The sequence below is a fragment of the Physeter macrocephalus genome, chromosome 19, assembly GCF_002837175.3.
Source record: "Physeter macrocephalus isolate SW-GA chromosome 19, ASM283717v5, whole genome shotgun sequence".
In the NCBI taxonomy this organism is placed as follows: domain Eukaryota; kingdom Metazoa; phylum Chordata; class Mammalia; order Artiodactyla; family Physeteridae; genus Physeter; species Physeter macrocephalus.
The window spans coordinates 60,478,034-60,496,734 of record NC_041232.1 but is presented as its reverse complement, the minus strand read 5'-3'; the positions used below and the strand labels follow the sequence as shown (position 1 = coordinate 60,496,734).

At 38.1% G+C, this 18,701-nt stretch overlaps 1 protein-coding gene across 1 annotated transcript; it reads right to left on the bottom strand.

Moving 5' to 3' along the window:
• Nucleotides 1-3,442: 3,442 nt before the first annotated feature.
• On the bottom strand, nucleotides 3,443-17,692 carry HAUS1 (HAUS augmin like complex subunit 1). Its single transcript, XM_007110999.2, has 9 exons — nucleotides 17,613-17,692; nucleotides 16,620-16,794; nucleotides 8,900-9,035; nucleotides 7,405-7,539; nucleotides 6,439-6,562; nucleotides 5,979-6,044; nucleotides 5,120-5,191; nucleotides 4,626-4,673; nucleotides 3,443-3,623 (listed from the first exon to the last, which is right to left on the bottom strand). Exons 1-9 carry the CDS (start codon nucleotides 17,640-17,642, stop codon nucleotides 3,573-3,575), a joined length of 837 nt encoding a protein of 278 aa, XP_007111061.1. The 5' UTR covers nucleotides 17,643-17,692; the 3' UTR covers nucleotides 3,443-3,572.
• Between the last annotated feature and the right edge of the window lie 1,009 nt (nucleotides 17,693-18,701).

Genomic DNA, 18,701 nt, shown 5'->3' with positions numbered 1-18,701 from the left:
ATTCGGATTGTTATGAATAATGCTGCTGCATAAATTCATGCATAAATTTTTGTATGCACATGTGTTTTCATTTCTCTTGGGTATACAGCTGGGAGTTGAGTTGCTGGGTCAGAAGGTAACTCGATATTTAGTAATTTGAGACTCTGCCAAACTGTTTTCCAAAATGACTGTACCACATTACCGTCCTACCATTAGTGTATGAGGGTTCCAATTTGTCCACATCCTCACCAACACTTGTCATTATGTCTCTTTTATTCTATCCACCTTAGTGGGTATGAGATGGTGTCTCACTGAGTTTTTGATTTTTATTTCCCTGATAATTAATGATGTCAAGCATCTCTTCATGTGCTTATTAGGCATTCATATATATCTACACTGGAGAAATGTCTATCCAAATCCCTTACCCATTTGTAATTGGGTTGTCTTTTATTATTGAGTTGTGAGGGTTTTTTTTGTTTTGTTTTGTTTTGTTTTGTGGTACGCGGGCCTCTCACTGTTGTGGCCTCTCCCGTTGCGGAGCACAGGCTCCAGACGCGCAGGCTCAGCAGCCATGGCTCACGGGCCCAGCCGCTCCGCGGCATGTGGGATCTTCCTGGACCGGGGCACGAACCCGTGTCCCCTGCATTGGCAGGCGGAGTCTCAACCACTGTGCCACCAGGGAAGGCCCCAAGTTGTGAGTTTTTATAGATTCTGGATACAAGTCCCTTATCAGACATATGATTTGCAAATATTTCCCCACATTCTGTAGATTGCCTACTCACTTTCTTAATGGTGTCCTTTGAAACACAAAAGTTTTCAATTTTCATAAAGTCCAAATTAACTATTTTTTTCTTTTGTTGCTTGCGCTTTTGGCTTCATATCTAAGAATCCTTTGTCATATCCAAGATCGTGACTTGTCTCTAACTTTTCTTCTAAGAGTTTTATAGTTTTAGCTCATGTTGAAGGTTTTGATTCATTTTGAGTTAGTTTCTATATACACTGTGAGCTAAGGGTCCAACTTTATTTTTTTCATTTGGACATCTAATTGTCCCAGCACCATAAGACTATTCTTTCCCCATTGGATGATTTTGGCTTCTTTATCACTATGAAATGTACAACTTTATCTCCTGTTCTAACATCTATTTTGATATTACTGTAAACTTTTAGTTACTGTTTACATTGTATATATTTTCCACGATTTTACTTTTAATCTATCTGTTATCTTTAAAGTGGGTTGCTTGGGGACAGCATTTAACTTGAGTCTTGATTTTTTAATTCAAGCTGACAATCTCTGCTTCTTAATGGAGTATTTAAATCATTTGCAGTTAATGCGATTATTGATATGGTTGTGTGTAAATCTACCATCTTGTTTTCTATTTGTCTAATCTTTTCCTTTTTTTTCATTTCCTGACTTCTTTTGGACTGAGCATTTTTTATGATTCCATGCTAACTCCACAATTGATGTATTAGCTATAACTCTTTGTTTTCATTTTATACCTATTGTTGTAGGGCAGGAGTTGACAAATACTGTCTGTGAGCCAAATCTGGCTTGCCTCTGTCTTTGATTATTTATTTCTTTATTTATTTAGGCTGCGCCAGGTCTTAGTTGTGGCATGTAGACTTCTTAGTTGTGGCAAGCAGACTCTTAGTTGCGGCAAGCAGACTCTTAGTTGCGGCATGCATGCAGGATCTAGTTTGCCATCCAGGGATCAAACCCAGGCCCCCTGCATTGGCATGAAGCCTTACCTATTGGACCACCAGAGAAGTCCCTCTTTTTTGATTCTTATATTGTACATTTTTTACTCTCCTTTTTCTTTGAACGTAAGTTTCAAAAGCTATTTTTATCAACTAGCTACTGCAGCTAACAACCAGTCCCAAACTTAAAATAAGCTGCAAACAATCATTTCTTATTTCTCATGATTCTAAGGGTTGACTCTGTTGGCTTCTAGCCTGGGTCAGTGTGGTTGATCTCTGCAGTCTGCTAGTGGCTCAAGTGGGGCTGGACAGTATAAGAAGGACTCATTCACATATTTGGCAGTTGGCAGCCTGTTTGGTCTTGGGGTTGGAACAGGGCTCAGCTGGAATTACTAGTCTCAGCTCATCCTCCAATAGTCCAGGCTTCTTCACATGGTAGTCTCAGAATTCTAGAGCAGTAAGAGAGGGCAAGCTCCAACGCAAAACCAGTTTTGTTTTGTTTTTTAATTTGTTTTATTTATTTGGCTGCATCAGGTCTTAGTTGTGCCGCACTGGCTCTTTGGTGTGGTGTGTGGGCTGCTCTCTAGTTGTGGTGCACAGGCTTAATTGCCCTACGGCATGTGGGATCTTAGTTCCCCGACCAGGGATCAAATCCGCATCCCCTGAATTGGAAGGTGGTTCTTAAACACTGGACTACCAGGGAAGTCCCACACAACCAGTTTTTAATCCTCTGTTTTTCTAATATTTGCTAGATATAGACTCCACCTCTCAATGGGAGAAGTAGCAAGGTCACAATACAAAGGGTGAGTGCACAGGGATGGGAAGAATTATGGTGGTTATTTCCACAGTCAACCTACCAAGTTACCTCACCAAAAGCACTGCAATTAAGTTAAAAGACAAACGACAAACTTGGAAAATATTTACAATTCAAATACAGCTAACACATGAGGAGCTGTCTTAAACTGTTAAGAAAAAGATCAAACCACCATACCTAAATGGCTAAAGGAAATGGACAGTCTCCAAAAAAGGAAATACAAATGTCTTTAGCCACATATTTGTGGAAAAGGAGAGGAGGGAAATTTTTAAGGTCAATTAGATAATCTTCAAAAAACGAATTGCTTCTTGATTCCATGGCACAAAATTTTTTGAAGTCCAAAAAGCTACATAGTGAAAAATCTCTCTTCGTCTCTATATTACATTTGTCATGGTTTGATTGTAGTTATGAAAGATTTTGCCATACAGGAAGTTTTGGTATTTCAAAGTTTTCAAACATTTCAATCGTTTTTATATGGCTCCTGGATTTGTCATAAGTTTCTGACTCTGTGATTATTTAAAAATCAAAACATTAAAACTCCTCCATGATTTCCTTTACTAACTTTTTTTTTTAATATTTAAATCTTTGATCCCTCGAAATTACCCTGATATAAGGGGTGAAGTACAGATCTAGCACGATGTGTTGAATTATCTGTCTCTCTACTACTGATTTACAAGGTCATCTTTTTCATAAACCAAATTCCTGCATATATTAACATTTGGAGGTAGGCAGGTCAGCTGATCGGGGGTGTGGGAGAAACATAACTGAAGTTGCAGAACCTTTCCCTTTCACTTAGCTGACCTAGTGAGCGACTGCAGGACAACAGTCACAGTTCACCTAAGAGAACTACTGAAGGACATTTAACCACCACCAACATAGAAAACCAATGTTTTTTCATATGAAAACTATGTATTTGAGCATAAAATTTAATACACAATCAGAAACCACTATTCTATCAATAACGACATTATTATCTCATCTAAGAACACAGAAATTAAGGTATAAGGAATGCCATGAAGAAATAATTCTTTAAAGTCCTATTCAGTTTACTTTGTTAAGAAAGATGAAATTTATTTGGCTCTGGTCACAGTTCCATCATGTTTACTTTCTTTGTAAGTTCAGCTTCAACAGTATCCTAAAGGAAGAAAGAAACAGCATAAATGTTATAAATAAGGACATAAAGAAGGTGCTCTAACTTCTAATGTTATTTAAAATAAGGGAAGCAAAAAGGAAAAACATTGAAACAGAAATTTTTAAAAATACCATTACAAAATATTAAATATTCTTTGAGATATTCCCCTTGCTTTTATATCTCTCCACTTCCCACACCCCAAAAGTTTTCAGACTCCTGATGCTATTAAACATTAAAAGGTGGGGGGGAACCTTTAGAGAGGTGAATGACTGCAGTGATACTTGAATAGATTTTTCTGACCTTTACTCCCTAAGCAACATACTCCTGCAATGTCTCTCACATCACTCTTTTCCAATCTCATTGCCACTGTTCTCATTACTTCTCATCTGGCCTAAACAGGCCAACTAGTTTCTGCAATTTTCTTTTTCCCTCCTCCAATCCACCCTATACACTGATTCCAGAAAAATCTTCTTAAACAACAGGCCTGATCAAAAAGCATAACCTTTATCACATTTCTCTTTAGCTTAAAAAACAAGGTAACACAGAACAACTTTCAGTGGTCCCCTACAGCCTCCAAGAACAACCTTCTTTATATTTAAGGTCCTTCATCTCATAAACCAATTGACCTTCTTCAGCCCTATCTTCCACTGCATACTCCTAAGCAGCTGGACTGCTTCACTTGCCAAAGCTTGAAAAAGTCCTCCATTTTTCGGCTCTTATGCTTTTGTTAATTCCTTTTGCCTAGAATATTCTATGTCTCTCAACCCTCCTTTTCCATCCCGGAAAATCTATACAAAATTTTAAAAGACCACTATGTATTTTTTATGAAAAAAAAAAGATACGTATATGCCAAAAAAGTATTAAAAGATGCATGGTAATGATACACAGCCAAGTCTGGGACTGTGGCTCACCTCTGAGTAGAAAGGAAAGAAGGAGGAGGAAGGAGTTTTAGCTATGTCAGCATTTATTTTTTAAAAATCGGAAGGAAAAAATGGAACTACTTACTAATTCTCGCTTTGCTTCTTCAATTTTCACCTGAGCAAGAGATGGATTCTTTTAAAGGAAAACAAAATAAGGAAAGGTTATGTTGCCTCAGCTAGGATGCAAGGGGAAAAAGAATATAACAATCCTTTTCAAAAGGCAAAAAACGTTGTAGAAAGTATATCCAATGTACATACAATACTAAAATTCAGCAGACTTTATTTATTTTTAAAATATTTATTTGGCTGCACCGGGTCTTAGCTGTGGCATGTGGGATCTTTAGCTGCAGAATACGAACTCTTAGTTGAGGCTTGTGGCATCTAGTTCTCTGACCAGGGATCGAACCCAGGCCCCCTGCATTGGGAGCATGGAGTCTTAGCCACTGGACCACCAGGGAAGTCCCTCAGCATAGATTTTAAATCATTAAACATGGACCCAGGATTTTCATGATCATTTAGTGCCCTTGGGGAAAGGTGGAAAAGAGGAACATTTTTTTTTAATTTCATAAAAATAATTACCGGCATTAAATCTAAATAGGACTCCAATTTTTTCTTCAGAGGTATAGTCTGTCGTTTTAGTTCTGCCAATTTCTGGGGGTGAAAAAAACACAGAGTAATAGAGATATTCACAATGCAACTAAACACTGTCTATTTCTAAAATAAAACATGACAAAGCATTAACATTAGAATAGTTTAAATAATGTATCAAATAAAGAGCTTCAAAGATAAATGGATAACAAATGGAAACAATCCTTAGAAGATGCTAAAATAGAAGTTATACTCCCATTTATTAAGAATAAGATTTAAGTATGCTGCTTAGGAATACAAAATAATGTAATTAAGAGGAATCAGAACATCAGGGAATAATTAAGAGTCTCAAATACATACTTATGAATTGCCAATTTTAAATTTCAAAAATCAAACTACCAAAAAATCTTAAGAAAAAAAAGTAAAACAAAACCCTCCATTTCTCCCTCTTCCCATGAAAATAGATAAAACCCTTATACAATCTAAAACCCCAGAATTGCATTCTATAGGAGTATGGGACCTGTTTAACTGAAAGAGAAGAAAGAGGAGGACCGAGGTGGTTAGCACATAGTCCCTCAATACATTCGTTCAATAAATAAATCAATAACATATAACTGACCCCAGCAAAGAGTTTCTAGCATATAGTAATAAATAAAGGAAACCAGACAAATGGAAGAATATATATAGATAAACAAGTAATAAAGGTATAAATACCGGTGAACATAAAGTACAGCGGTAAAGGAAAATAAATCAGGTCAATAGTGAATAAAGCTTTATAAAAAGAAACAAATGAAAAAGTAGAGTGCACTAACATTTTAAAGAAAGTTAAATTGGGTTAAAGTAAGCATACCTCTGAAAGTGCTACCAGTGACTGATGAGACAGAGAAGCATCCATTCCTCTGGCTGAAAGTTGCTCCTACAATTACAAAAAAGGGAGTTCAGTTTAAAAAATTATTTTGCAAGTGACCCTCATGAAATATTTTCAACATATAACACAGTAAAGAGAAGCTATAAATCATAGATGAAGGACTACACCTGCTCCTAAGCACTTTTATGTTGCAGGGGAGTCATTCCAGACAGAGATTTGTGACAAGATGGGTGCAGTGCTTAAGAGCCTGAGCTTCGGGGCCTGGCAGCCTGCATTTGAATTGGGATCTGCTGTTAAGTAGCTGTGTAACCTTGGGCAAGTCACCCGCCTTCTCAGCAGTTCCCTGGTCGTAAAAAGGGAATAACAATACTGCCTAGTTCTGAGGATGAAAGTTGAAAATAAGTCTGAAGAGAGCTAAAAATATTCAGTCCTTCATACAAACCTCTGTAGCTCTAATTCCAGACCTGAACTCCTCTGACTTGGCTTTTAGGAAGTCCATGTTCTGAAGACGATTGTCAACTTTGGCCCTTTCCGTAGACAGATGCAACTCTGCCTTCCTGAGATCCCTTTAAAGAATGAAGTTGAGAACATTTTCTTCTCAGTGAAATTATTATAAAAAGGAAGCTCTACTACTTTTTTGATTCAACTCTGGATTAGTCAAGAGTATCAACAGGAGATAACACACTTGCTGGATTTTCTACCATAAATTTTATACGCCAGACTGGCTATCATGTACCCTTCTAGGTCATCTTTCCCTCCATGTTGCCATCTGGGATTTTTCTCAAGGAATACTAAATAATTTTAAGATTAATCTATGTCAATTATTCTTGGAGAAAGTAGATCTGCTGCTCAAAAAACTGACTTAACAGATCCTAAAGTCAATTTGAATTATGGAGGTCCCAAAGGCCTCTCACCTAAATGTGACATGACACAGTGCTTTGCATATACATAGTCAATATTTGTTGGATAAATTTACACACCAGTAAATTACTTGTGCATTCACATACTCCTGATCCACAGCATCTAATCTCTGGGGCTATAGGGACCTAAAGAAGGTCCAAAGCATCAAGAGGGGTACCAGAGCTCTAGTAAGAAAGGGCAACAAAATATAACATGACTTTAAGTTGCACCATAGTTTATAAGTAAAAAAAAAAAAAATTCACATACATTTTGAAAATTATAAACAGGTTATTTGTAAAACAGAGAGAAAAAAGAAACTGTATAAAGTAAAAGGTAAAAATATGTACTCAACCACTCCTACATTCACCCAAGTCATTTTCTACTTAAAAAAACATTTTATCTTCCCATTTCCTAATGTGTTGTTTTAAATCATATCTATCGCCAAAACTAATGTCCTGTTACTGCCTTTATAATAAAAATTGTCACCACTTCCAACTCAATTACTTACTCTTGTAGACATTTTTCTAATACTAAAGTTGCAGTTAGATTTTTCTCAAGTTTTGCCAATTCAAGCTTGATTTCTTCGTTTTTGGATTTGGTGCAAAAAAGATCAGAGGTCAAATCATTCACTGCAGGGATAAAACTAAAAGAAGAATCTAGTCACGTAAATGGACATTAAGGACAAGAATTACAATTATTCCTCATTTCTAAAAATGATTTTATTTCTCTTTTGATTCTTCTTTAACCATGCTGTTTCATACCTCTATATTATTTTACACACTGTTCTCACTGTCTGGAATAACCTTCTTCAGCTGGCAAATTTCCATTTGTCCTTCAAAACTCAAATAAGATTTACTCCCATTCTGGAATTCACTACTCCTTTCTCTGTGCTTCCTAGCTACAGCTTGTACATTACTGTAGTGCTGCAGCTGTCATACTATGTTATAATTTTACATGTCCATCTCCGTTAATTTACCATGAGCAGAGACTGTACTTGCTGGCATTCATTATTCTATTCATTTCTGCTTCCCCAGTGACTATATGTATAGCTATACATATATATATATACACACACACACACATATATATATATACAAACACATATATATAGGGAGGGAGGAAGGGAGAGGGAGGAGGGAGACAGATAGTTACATAAAGAGTTATACAGATTATATGCCTAGGATATAATTAGTATTTGGTGTCTGCTGAATTGACTTAATTCAAGTCTAGATTTCTGCTGCCATAAGGCCTACATGATCTTATATCTAAAACTCTACTATTTAAGTGTGTGTGTGTGTACATATATATTTATTTATATATATATATTTATATATATATATATATTTAAATATTTATATATATTCCAAGCTCTTATATTAGCAGTTAAGCAGAATGGCCATACAATTCTCTGATTATAAGTTGTAGTGGTAGTCCTAGCTAAGATGCAGCCAACAGTGATAGTCCTATGGACTTTTGAGTCAGACCGGGTTTGAATCCCAAGCCTGCCATTTACTAGCTCAGAGAAGTTATTTAACCCACCTCTACCGAGCCTCAGTTTCCTCTTAAGGTTGTTAGAAGGATAATGTCGTTATATAGGTGAAATGCCTGTCACAAAGAATTGAAGGTCTTTAACCTACTCTATCCAATAGGGTAGGGACATGACCAAAAATCACTACTCTATGCTCAACCAGATGATTTAGCCTACTGCTCTTTTTACTGTTTATAGGGAATGATGTGCTACCTAATCCCTCTTCAAATATACATGAGAACCAGCCTTCACAAACCTAATCCTGAAAGAAGAAAACATTAAAATTTAACCAATACCAAGTTTATCTGAAGTAATTATACATACTCACTAGCAATGATAAGGAGTTAACTAAATTCAGTATTTCTGCATACACTGCTAATTTCCTATAAAAAATTACCCTGAGAAACAAAATCTCCTTAGGTCAAGACATTACAGTGTATATGACTGCAGAAATTAAAATTGTCACAAGAATTACCTAGCTAGTGAGGTATCCTTTGTTTCAAGGGCCACAGCACTGTCAACCAAAGCATTCAGATACCTGGAACCAGTGCTAGAGAGATTGGCAGGGGAAAAATTCACACTCTCCAGGAGAAGGTCTTGAAGATGCTTGGCTGAAAAGATATGAGTTTTATGGTGACTAAGATCTTTGTTTTGCTTTAATTTTACCAGCTTTATTGTAATCTTTCACATAACCTATAATCCACTCACCTAAAGTATTTTAGAACATTTTCATCACCCCAAAAAGAAATCCCACACTCCTCAGTCATTATTTTCCAGCTACCCAACCCATGAAGCCCTAGCAACCACTACCCTACATTCTGTCTCTATTCATTTGCCGAATTTGGACATATAATGTCATATAAATGGTGTCATATAATATGGGATCCTCTGTGACTGGCTTCTCTCACTTAGCATAATGGCTTCAAGGTTCATCCATTCTGTAGCAGGTATCAGTCAGTACTTCATCCCTTTTTATGGAAGAATAATATTCCATTGTATAGATTTATCATATTTTATTTATCCATTCATCCATTGACGAACATTTGGATTGCTCCCACATTTTGGCTACTATGAATAATGCTGCTATAAACACTCACGTATGGGTTTTTACATAAACATATGTTTCCATTTCTCTTGGGTATATAACTAGGAGTGGAACTGCTGGTCATATGGTAACTCTATGTTTAACTATTTGAAGAATTGCTAGACTCTTTTCCAAAGCTACTGATATTTACATTCCTGCCAGAAATGTATGAAGGTTCCAATTTCTCCACATTGTCATCTTCACCAACAGCTGTATTATTTATTTTTTTTGCACAGTGATCATTCATAGAACTGAATAATGATCAATAAAATGATAATTCAAGACCTTGTCTTTTTTTTTTTTTTTTTTTTTTTTTTTGCGGTACGCAGGCCTCTCACTGTTGTGGCCTCTCCTGCTGCGGAGCACAGGCTCCGGACGCGCAGGTTCAGTGGCCATGGCTCACGGGTCCAGCCGCTCCGCGGCATGTGGGATCTTTCTGGACCAGGGCACGAACCCGTGTCCCCTGCATTGGCAGGCGGACTCTCAACCACTGCACCACCAGGGAAGCCCGACCTTGTCTTTTTGATTATAGCCATCCTTGTAGGTGTGAAGTGGAATGTGGTTTTGATTTGCATTTCCCTGATGGCTAATGATGCTGTGCTTGCTGGCCATTTGTATATCTTCTTGGGAGAAATGTATATTCATATCCCTTAACCTTTTTTTTTGGCCGCAGCTTATGGGATCCTAGTTTCTTGACCAGGGATAGAACCTGGGCCCCTGCAGTGGAAGCGTGGGGTCCTAACCAGTGGACTGCCAGGGAAGTCCCTCCCTTATCCATTTTTAACTGGGTTGTCTATTTATTATTCAGTTGTAAGAATTCTTCATTTATTGTAGATATAAGTCCCTTATCAGATATACAATTTGCAAATATTTTCTCCCACTCTGTGGGCTGTCTTTTCATCTACTTGACAGTGTCCTTTGAGGACAAAAGTTTCTAATTTTGATGATGTTCAACTTACCTACTTTTCTTTTGTTGCTTGTGCTTTTGGTATCATAGCTAAGAAACCATTGCCAAATCCAAAGTCATGAAGATATACACATATGTTGTCTTCTGAGTTTTAGATTCAGCTCTTACTTTTAGGTTTTTCATTCATTTTGAGTTAATTCTTTTTTTTTTTTTTTTTTTTTCTCAGATGCGTGCCTCTCACTGTTGTGGCCTCTCCCGTTGCAGAGCGCAGGCTCCGGACGCCGCAGGCTCAGCGGCCATGGCTCACGGGCCCAGCCGCTCCGCTGCATGTGGGATCTTCTGGGACTGGGGCACGAACCCATGTCCCCTGCATCGGCAGGCGGATTCTCAACCACCGCGCCACCAAGGGAAGCCCTTGAGTTAATTCTTATATATGTTATGAGGCAGGGTGCAATTTCATTCTGTACATGTGGATATCCACCTATCCCAGCACTATTCACTGAAAAGGCTATTCTCTCCTCCATCAAATTGTCTTGTCATCTTTGCCAAAAATCAATCCACCAGGAGTCTGACTTCCAACATAACAGTGTGAGGAGCTCTGCTCACCTACACTCCAGTGAAACTGGTGAAAATTGTAAAAAAAACCCCAAAAAACAAAACAAGAAAAACCCCCCAAACAAAACACAACCATTTAAAGCTTCTGGAAATGCCCCTAAGGACAAATGGCAAATGAAGAAACATCTGTTCAAGAAAATCTATTAAAATTCAGTGAGGGGGCTTCCCCGGTGGCACAGTGGTTAAGAATCCGCCTGCAAATGCAGGGGACACGGGTTCGAGTCCTGGTCCGGGAAGATCCCACATGCCACGGAGCAACTAAGCCCGTGCGCCACAACTACTGAGCCCGTGTGCCACAACTACTGAAGCCCGCACACGTAGTGCCCATGCTCCGCCACAAGAGAAGGCACCGCAATGAGAAGCCCGTGCACTGCAACAAAGACTAGCCCCCGCTCACTGCAACTAGAGAAAGCCCGTGAGCAGCAACAAAGACCCAACACAGACAAAAATAAATAAATAAATAAATAAATAAATAAATAAATTTATTACAAAAAAAAAGACAAGGAGAAAATCTTGAAAACAGCAAAAGAAAAATGACATATACTAGGAAGCCTCAGTAAGATTAACAGTCAACTTCTTGACAGAAACAACGGAGACCAAAAGGCAACAGGATAACATATTCAAAGTGCTCAAAGAGCAAACTGTCAAGCAAGAATCCTACAAGTAGCAAAGCTTTCTTTCAAAAATAAATGCAAAATAAAGACTCCCAGATAGACAAAAACTGAGAGAATTTCATTGTCACCAGACCCAACTTATAAGAAATGTTAAAGGAAGTTCTGCAGGCTTAAAGCAAGTGACCCCAAACAGTAATTCAAATGCGCACAAAAAGCAATGAATTATCAGTAAAGGTAAATGAAGAATTATAAAGATCATAAATGAATTTTTTTCCTTCGTTTTTCTCTTAACTGACTTAAAAAGCAACTGGATAAAATAATATTTATATAAGGCATTGTTGGATTATAGAAATGTAATATATATGTTAAAAATAGCACAAAGGATGTGGTGGTAGTAAAGGTGTAAAGGGCTAAGGAAATGACTACAGATGGTTAAGTAATAATATAACAGTATACTGTTGAGTCCATAATATTATTAGATGTAATATGTGTAACAATAATACCACAAAAGGGGGGAAAAGAGGAACAGAGCTACATAGGAGCAACATTTCTCTATCTCACTGGAATTAAGCTAGTACAAATATGAAGCTGAGCTGATAAGATTTAGTTGCAAACCTCAGAGCAACACTAAAAAGAACTGAAAAAAAAGAAGTAAAAAATCACTGAAGAAATTTAAATGTTACATTAGAAAATATTTACGTAATGCAAAAGAAAGCGATAAAGGAAAAATAGCAAAACAAAAAAAGATGTAATATATAGAAAATGAAAAGTAAGTTGGCAGATATAAATACAACTATATCAATAATAACATTAAATGGGAATGCATTAAACAATCCAACCAAAGGCAGAGATTATAAGACTGAAAAAAACAACAGGATCCAACTACATGCTGTCTACAGGAGACACACTTCAGATTCAAAGATACAAATTCAGGCATAAGTCAGAGATACTGGGGTTCCAGAACACTGCAATAAAGCAAATATTGCAATAAAGAGAGTCATGTGAATCTTTTGGTTTCCCAGGACATATAAAAGTTATGTTTATGTTATACTGTAGTCTATTAAGTGTGCAATAGCATTATGCCTAAAAAAACAATGTACATACCTTAATTTAAAAATACCTTATTGCTGGGGCTTCCCTGGTGGCGCAGCGGTTGAGAGTCCGCCTGCCGATGCAGAGCACACAGGTTCGTGCCCCGGTCCGGGAGGATCCCACATGCCGCGGAGCGGCTGGGCCCGTGAGCCATGGCCGCTGAGCCTGCGCGTCCGGAGCCTGTGCTCCGCAAGGGGAGAGGCCACAACAGTGAGAGGCCCGCGTACCGCAAAAAAAAAATACCTTATTGCTAAAAAATGATAACCACATCTGAGTATTCAGTGAGCCATAATCTTTTTGCTGGTGGAGGGTCTTGCCTTGATGTTGATGGCTGCTGACTGATCAAGGTGATGGTTGCTGAAGGCTGGGCAATTCTGTGGCAATTTCTTAAAACAGGACAACAGAGTTCGCCACACTGATTGACTTTTCCTTTCAGAGATGATTTCCCTGTAGCATGCAATGCTGTTTGACAGCATTCTACCCAAGAACTTCTTTCAAAACTGGAGTCAATCCTCTGAAACCCTGCCACTGCTTTAATCAAGTAAGCTATGTAATATACTAAATCTTTTGTTGTCATTTCAACGATCTTCACAGCATCTTCACCAGAGTAGATTCCTTCTCAAGAAACCACTTTCTTTGCTCATCCATTAGAAGCGACTCCTCATCTGTGAAAGTCTTATCATGAGATGGCAGCAATTCAGTCACATCTTTAGGCTGCACTTCTAAGTCTAGTTCTCTTGCTATTTCCACCACACCTGCAGTTACTTCCTCCACTGGAGTCTTGAACTCCTTAAAGTCATCCATGAGGGCTGGAATCAACTTCTTCCAAACTCCTGCTAATGCTGATATTTTCACCTCTTCCAACGAATCACGAATGTTTTCAGTGGCATCTAGAATGGTGAATTCTTTCCAGAGGTTTTCAATTTACTTTGCCCAGATCCATTAGAGGAATCACTATCTATGCCAGCTATAGCCTTATGAAATGTATTTATTAAAGAATGACTTGAAAGTGGAAATGACTCACTGGAGTAGCACTTTTAATATCGGTCAAGAACTTTTCTTTTGCATTCACACTTGGCTAACTGTCTGGCATAAGAGCCCTAGCTTTCAGCCTGTCTTGGTTTCCAACATGCCTTCCTCACTAAGCTTCATCATTTCTAGCTTTTGATTTAAAGTTAGAGGCATGTGACTTCCTTTCACCTGAACACTTAGAGGCCACTGTAGGGTTATTAATAGGACTATTTTCAATTTGTTATGTTTCAGGGAATATGGAGGCCCAAGGAGAGGGAGAGAGAAATGTAAAAGTCTGAAATATTGTGAGAATTACCAAAATGTAAGAGATACGAAGTGAGCAAATGCTATTGGAAAAATGATAGATTTGCTCAACACAGGGTTGCCACAAAACTTCAATTTGTAAAAAAAAGACCCCTCAATATCTGTGAAGTGCAATAGAGCAAAGTGCAATGAAAATAAAGGCTGGAAAAAGATATATAATGCGAACAGCAACCATAAGAAAGCTGAAGTGGCTGTACTAATATCAGATAAAATAGACTTTTTAACAAAAAATGTTACTAGAGATAAACAGGGACATTTTATAATGGTAATATCATCATATAATACAAAGTATTCCCCCATTACAATGGAATGAAATTAGAAATTAGAAAGAAATTTGGGAAACTCATAAATATGTGGAATTAAACAACATACTCCCAATAACCAAAGGGTCAAAAAGAAATCAAATCCTTTGAGGTGAATGAAAATGAAGACATAACATACCAAAACTTAGGGGATGCACCTAAACCAGTGCTTAGAGGGAAATTTATACTTGTAAATTCCTATGTTAAAAAAGAAGAAAGATCTCAAATCAATAGCCTAAGCTTAAAACATTTAAAAAAGAAGAGCAGACTAAACCTAAAGCAAGCCAAAGGAAAGAAATAATAAACAACAGAGTGAAAGTTAATAAAATAGATTAAAAAAGAAGAAAAAAATCATTAAAACCAAAGCCTAGTTCTTTGAAAAGCTCAACATAATTGAAAAACCTTCACCTAGTTTAAAAAAAAAATTTTTTTTTGTATTGGAATATAGTTGATTAACAGTGTTGTGTTAGTTTCAGGTGTGCAGCAAAGTGATTCAGTTATACATATAGAGTACCTATTCTTTTTCAAATTCTTTCCCCATTTAGGTTATTACAGAATATTGAGCAGAGGGACTTCCCTGATGGCACAGTGGTTAAGACCCCTGTCTCCCAATGAGGGGGCCTGGGTTCGATCCCTGATTGGGGAACTAGATCCCACATGCATGCTGCAACTAAGAGTTCGCATGCCACAACTAAGGAGCTGGCAAGCCGCAACTAAGGAGCCCGCCTGCTGCAACTAAGACTCAACGTGACCAAATAAATAAATAAATATTAAAAAAATTAAAACTGGCAATAAAATAAACTATAAAGCACACCACTATGAATATCAGGTGACTGTCATTTCCTTAAAAATATATATATATTGAGCAGACTTTCCTGTGCTATAACCTTCACCTAGATTGACTAAGAAGAAAAAAGACTCAAATTACTAGCATCAGAAGACAGTACATTCCACTGATCTACCTACTTAATAAAAAGGATTATAAAGGAATACTATGAACGATTGTACCCAGAAATTTAGATAACTTAGATGAAAAGGACAAATTCCAAAAAGGACACTAACTACTGAATCTAATTCAAGAACTACTGAATCTAATTCAACAACTAAGAAGTCCGCATTCCACAACTAAGAGCCCCCATGCCACAACTAAGACCCGGCACAGCCTAAATAAATAAATATTTTTAAAAAAATAAAGTACATGATGTGTAGAGTTAAGATATCAATGGTGGCAGGGCTCTTCTGGATACTTTAGTATAGTAAATTGTGTCAAAATTTTGTATATATTACTAGAAACATTTGCTACTTAATATATGCCACTCTAAAAAGTACTCAAGGACAGCCATGAATAATCTTACTTTTAAAATCATTCGAATTTTCATTACATAATAGTATAGACAAAAAGAAAGCTCTTGCAAAATAAGATTTTTCTGGACTCAAAGCCCCTTTCTCCATACTGTATTTTAATAACTACTAAAATAAAATCATTTAAAATTTAAACAAGTTTAAAGGCATACGGGAGAGTATGACTACAAAGGGGCATCACAGGGGAGGTGTTTGGGGGTGACAGAACTGTTCTGCATCTTAGCCGTGGGGGTGGTTCTCAGAATCCATGTGTGTTAAAACAGTACACCAAACAAAAAGTCATTTTACTGCATACTAATTTTTTAAAAGAAAACTGGAAAAAAGCACATATGCAATAGATTTACAATATAAATTGCTCTACATTCAAAACAACATATGTAACATATGCCATACACCTGCTTAAGTGTAGGCAAACGTAGATCTCACTTCTTTCCTCTTTTGTATATTCCCAATCTTTATTTTTGTGGTTTGTGTTATAAAGACAATGGATGTGTTGAATACACTTTTTTAAACTACATATGCACAGCAGAAAATTCTCATGCAGTCCCATGAATACATGGCAACAGAGTGATTTGTTCAAGTCACAGTTCATGGCTGCCACCTCAGGTGTCATGATGGCTCATTATAACTAAAGCATGGAGACTGGAAAGAGACTCTTATCTTTTACGTGTTACTGTTTCACCATCAGAGTATCAATAAAATATATACTATAATGAAATTTATGATTAAGTTACTATAACAACACAGTGTAAGACAAATCTGGGTAAAATAAAGAAGCAAAACTGACAAGTAGTCTACACTAAATCAATCTTGTATACTTCAGTGTTAAACAATTTGGTTACCTCTAGTTATTATCTCATTCAAAACTCTGGAATTAATCTCACCTTCTGATTCATATTCCCTTGCTTTCTGTTTCAAGTCCTCTATTACCAGGCAGACATCCCTGTCCCGGACCCTGTTGCGTTCTGAAAGGTGATGCAAAATCTGCGTTGTCCGCGGATTCACCTCATATTGTGGAATGGGATGATCTCCAAATATTTTTTTCAACCAGGCAGCAACCTATCCATTACAAGGGATACAAATTTTGTAAGCCTTGTTTTTTGCAATAGCACGAAGAAAATATGGCCAAGAAGTGATGAGTAGCAAAAGAAATGCTTTCCATGAATATTCTGGCATCCTACTTACTTCACATCCTAATTTGTCTTTAGGGTGAGAGATACCAGATGTCAGGAAATAAAAAGTGAGCAAGCACAATAAATAAAACTACCAGAAAACAATCTATCCTTTCCCAAAGCTACGAAAGCGGTATAGGCTAATATTTTGCATCACTCGAATAACTTTAAAGCTCAATATGCAGGTGCTAAGGCATTATTACAGTTGCAAAGTCTGAAAAAAGAGTTGTCCTCAACACACCACAAGACCCGCAATGCCAGGAAACTCCTAGAGCTGGGATGCGAGACACTGAAGCAGGTCTGGTGTGAAAATTCTGGTAGGAAGCAGCAGTGAACGGAGAGGCTTGGCTGGAAGTTGACTTTGGGTTCAGAAGTCCCCCTCCAGTCTCCAGGGGGAGGTTTCGCACCAGGGGGCTCTCCTCAACCCCTCTCCAAGCCCGAATCCCGGCAGGGAAGGCCGGGAAGGAAGGGAAACTCTAGTTATTATCTCATTCAAAACTCCCGCCCCAAGGGTGGGGGTGGGGGTGGGGGGGCGATGGTCTAAGGGGGGTGGGGCGGGGAGGCTCACAGATCTTGAAGGCGGGACTAAATATGGACCAGCAGAGGAACAAAGTAAGTGGCGCGCCCAGGAGATCCGCCGGCAGGGCAGGTGTATCAAAGACGCGGTTTCCGTGATGCAGCAAAGCCCCGCTCCCGCCCCATCACCTGCGCCTCTTTCTCCTCCTGCGCTTCCATAGCCTCCACTCCCGCCACTTCTCGAGCAGCTTCTCGCGGGAGAAGCGCCTCGCTTGCTCTGATGACCCCGCCCACACACCGTTGGGCCCGCCCCCTTTGGGGCCCGGGATTTCTGGGAGTTGTAGTTTTTACTAGGACTCCAGGCGCTGAGCCCTTGGACTAGGCTGGTCCAAGGCTTCAGCACTGCAAGGCTCTCCTCCGATACCACCTCGCAGCTCTCTGCGCTCTCCATGGTATCACCTGCAGTACGAGAACTAAAGTTGCCTAGAACCAGGCTGTTTTTTCTTTCTAAATGTGCTGGAGACTGTTTTAAAACGGTTTACGGCATACAACTGCTGGCACTGGCACTGCCACTCAGCCATTCTTGCATTCATTTCTTGCGTTTCCTAAAGTTCTCTCCTTCCATCACTCTGTAGTTAACTCCATGAGAGGTTCTTTATATTTCTACGGGAATGTATAGTTTTCTATGTTTTCCTATTTTTGTTTCATTCTCACAGGAATCCTGTAAAATAGGTGGACACCCATTATTTTACCTATTTTCACATTAAAACCACACACTCGGAGTATATGACTTGACCAAGATGAGGTGGTAGAGCTGGAATCTGACCACAGTGTTCTGACTCCTATTGGGTGTTTCAGTCTTCCTCAGGTTATACCATGCTGGTGTCCACAACCTCCCGTAGTATACTGATACGTTAGGAAACGTAGACCATGTACTCAACTTTCTGTGATATGTGGTTTAACATCAAATTGTGGATAACTTAGCACCAAATATCTTTTTCCTAAGTCATATGTCTATTTTAAATAATTAAACTTTTCAACGAAATTTAACTAACTAGCCAGCACCATACTGTATGGCTTTTTTATTCTTTTTTTGTTTGTTTTGGTTAAATATGTATCTGCTCATTAACTAAATTCCAGATAAGTGGGGGGAAAAGTTATCTTTTTGCCCTTTGTCCACTTTCATCACTACAAGTTTTACAAAATATTCCTGAACTTTGTTTTTAAAAACCAAAATTTTACCTGTTCCTACACCTAATTTCCAGGAGGACTGTCGTA

Bases quoted from the DNA above. Each gene is read 5' to 3' on its own strand.
- HAUS1 (XM_007110999.2), bottom strand. From the start codon at position 17,642: ATGGAAGCGCAGGAGGAGAAAGAGGCGCAG. The intron at 16,795-17,612 runs GTGATGGGGCGG...TGTAATGGATAG, and splicing joins AGGAGGAGAAAGAGGCGCAG to GTTGCTGCCTGGTTGAAAAA. The intron at 4,674-5,119 runs GTAATTATTTTT...TTCCTTTAAAAG, and splicing joins CCTATTTAGATTTAATGCCG to AATCCATCTCTTGCTCAGGT.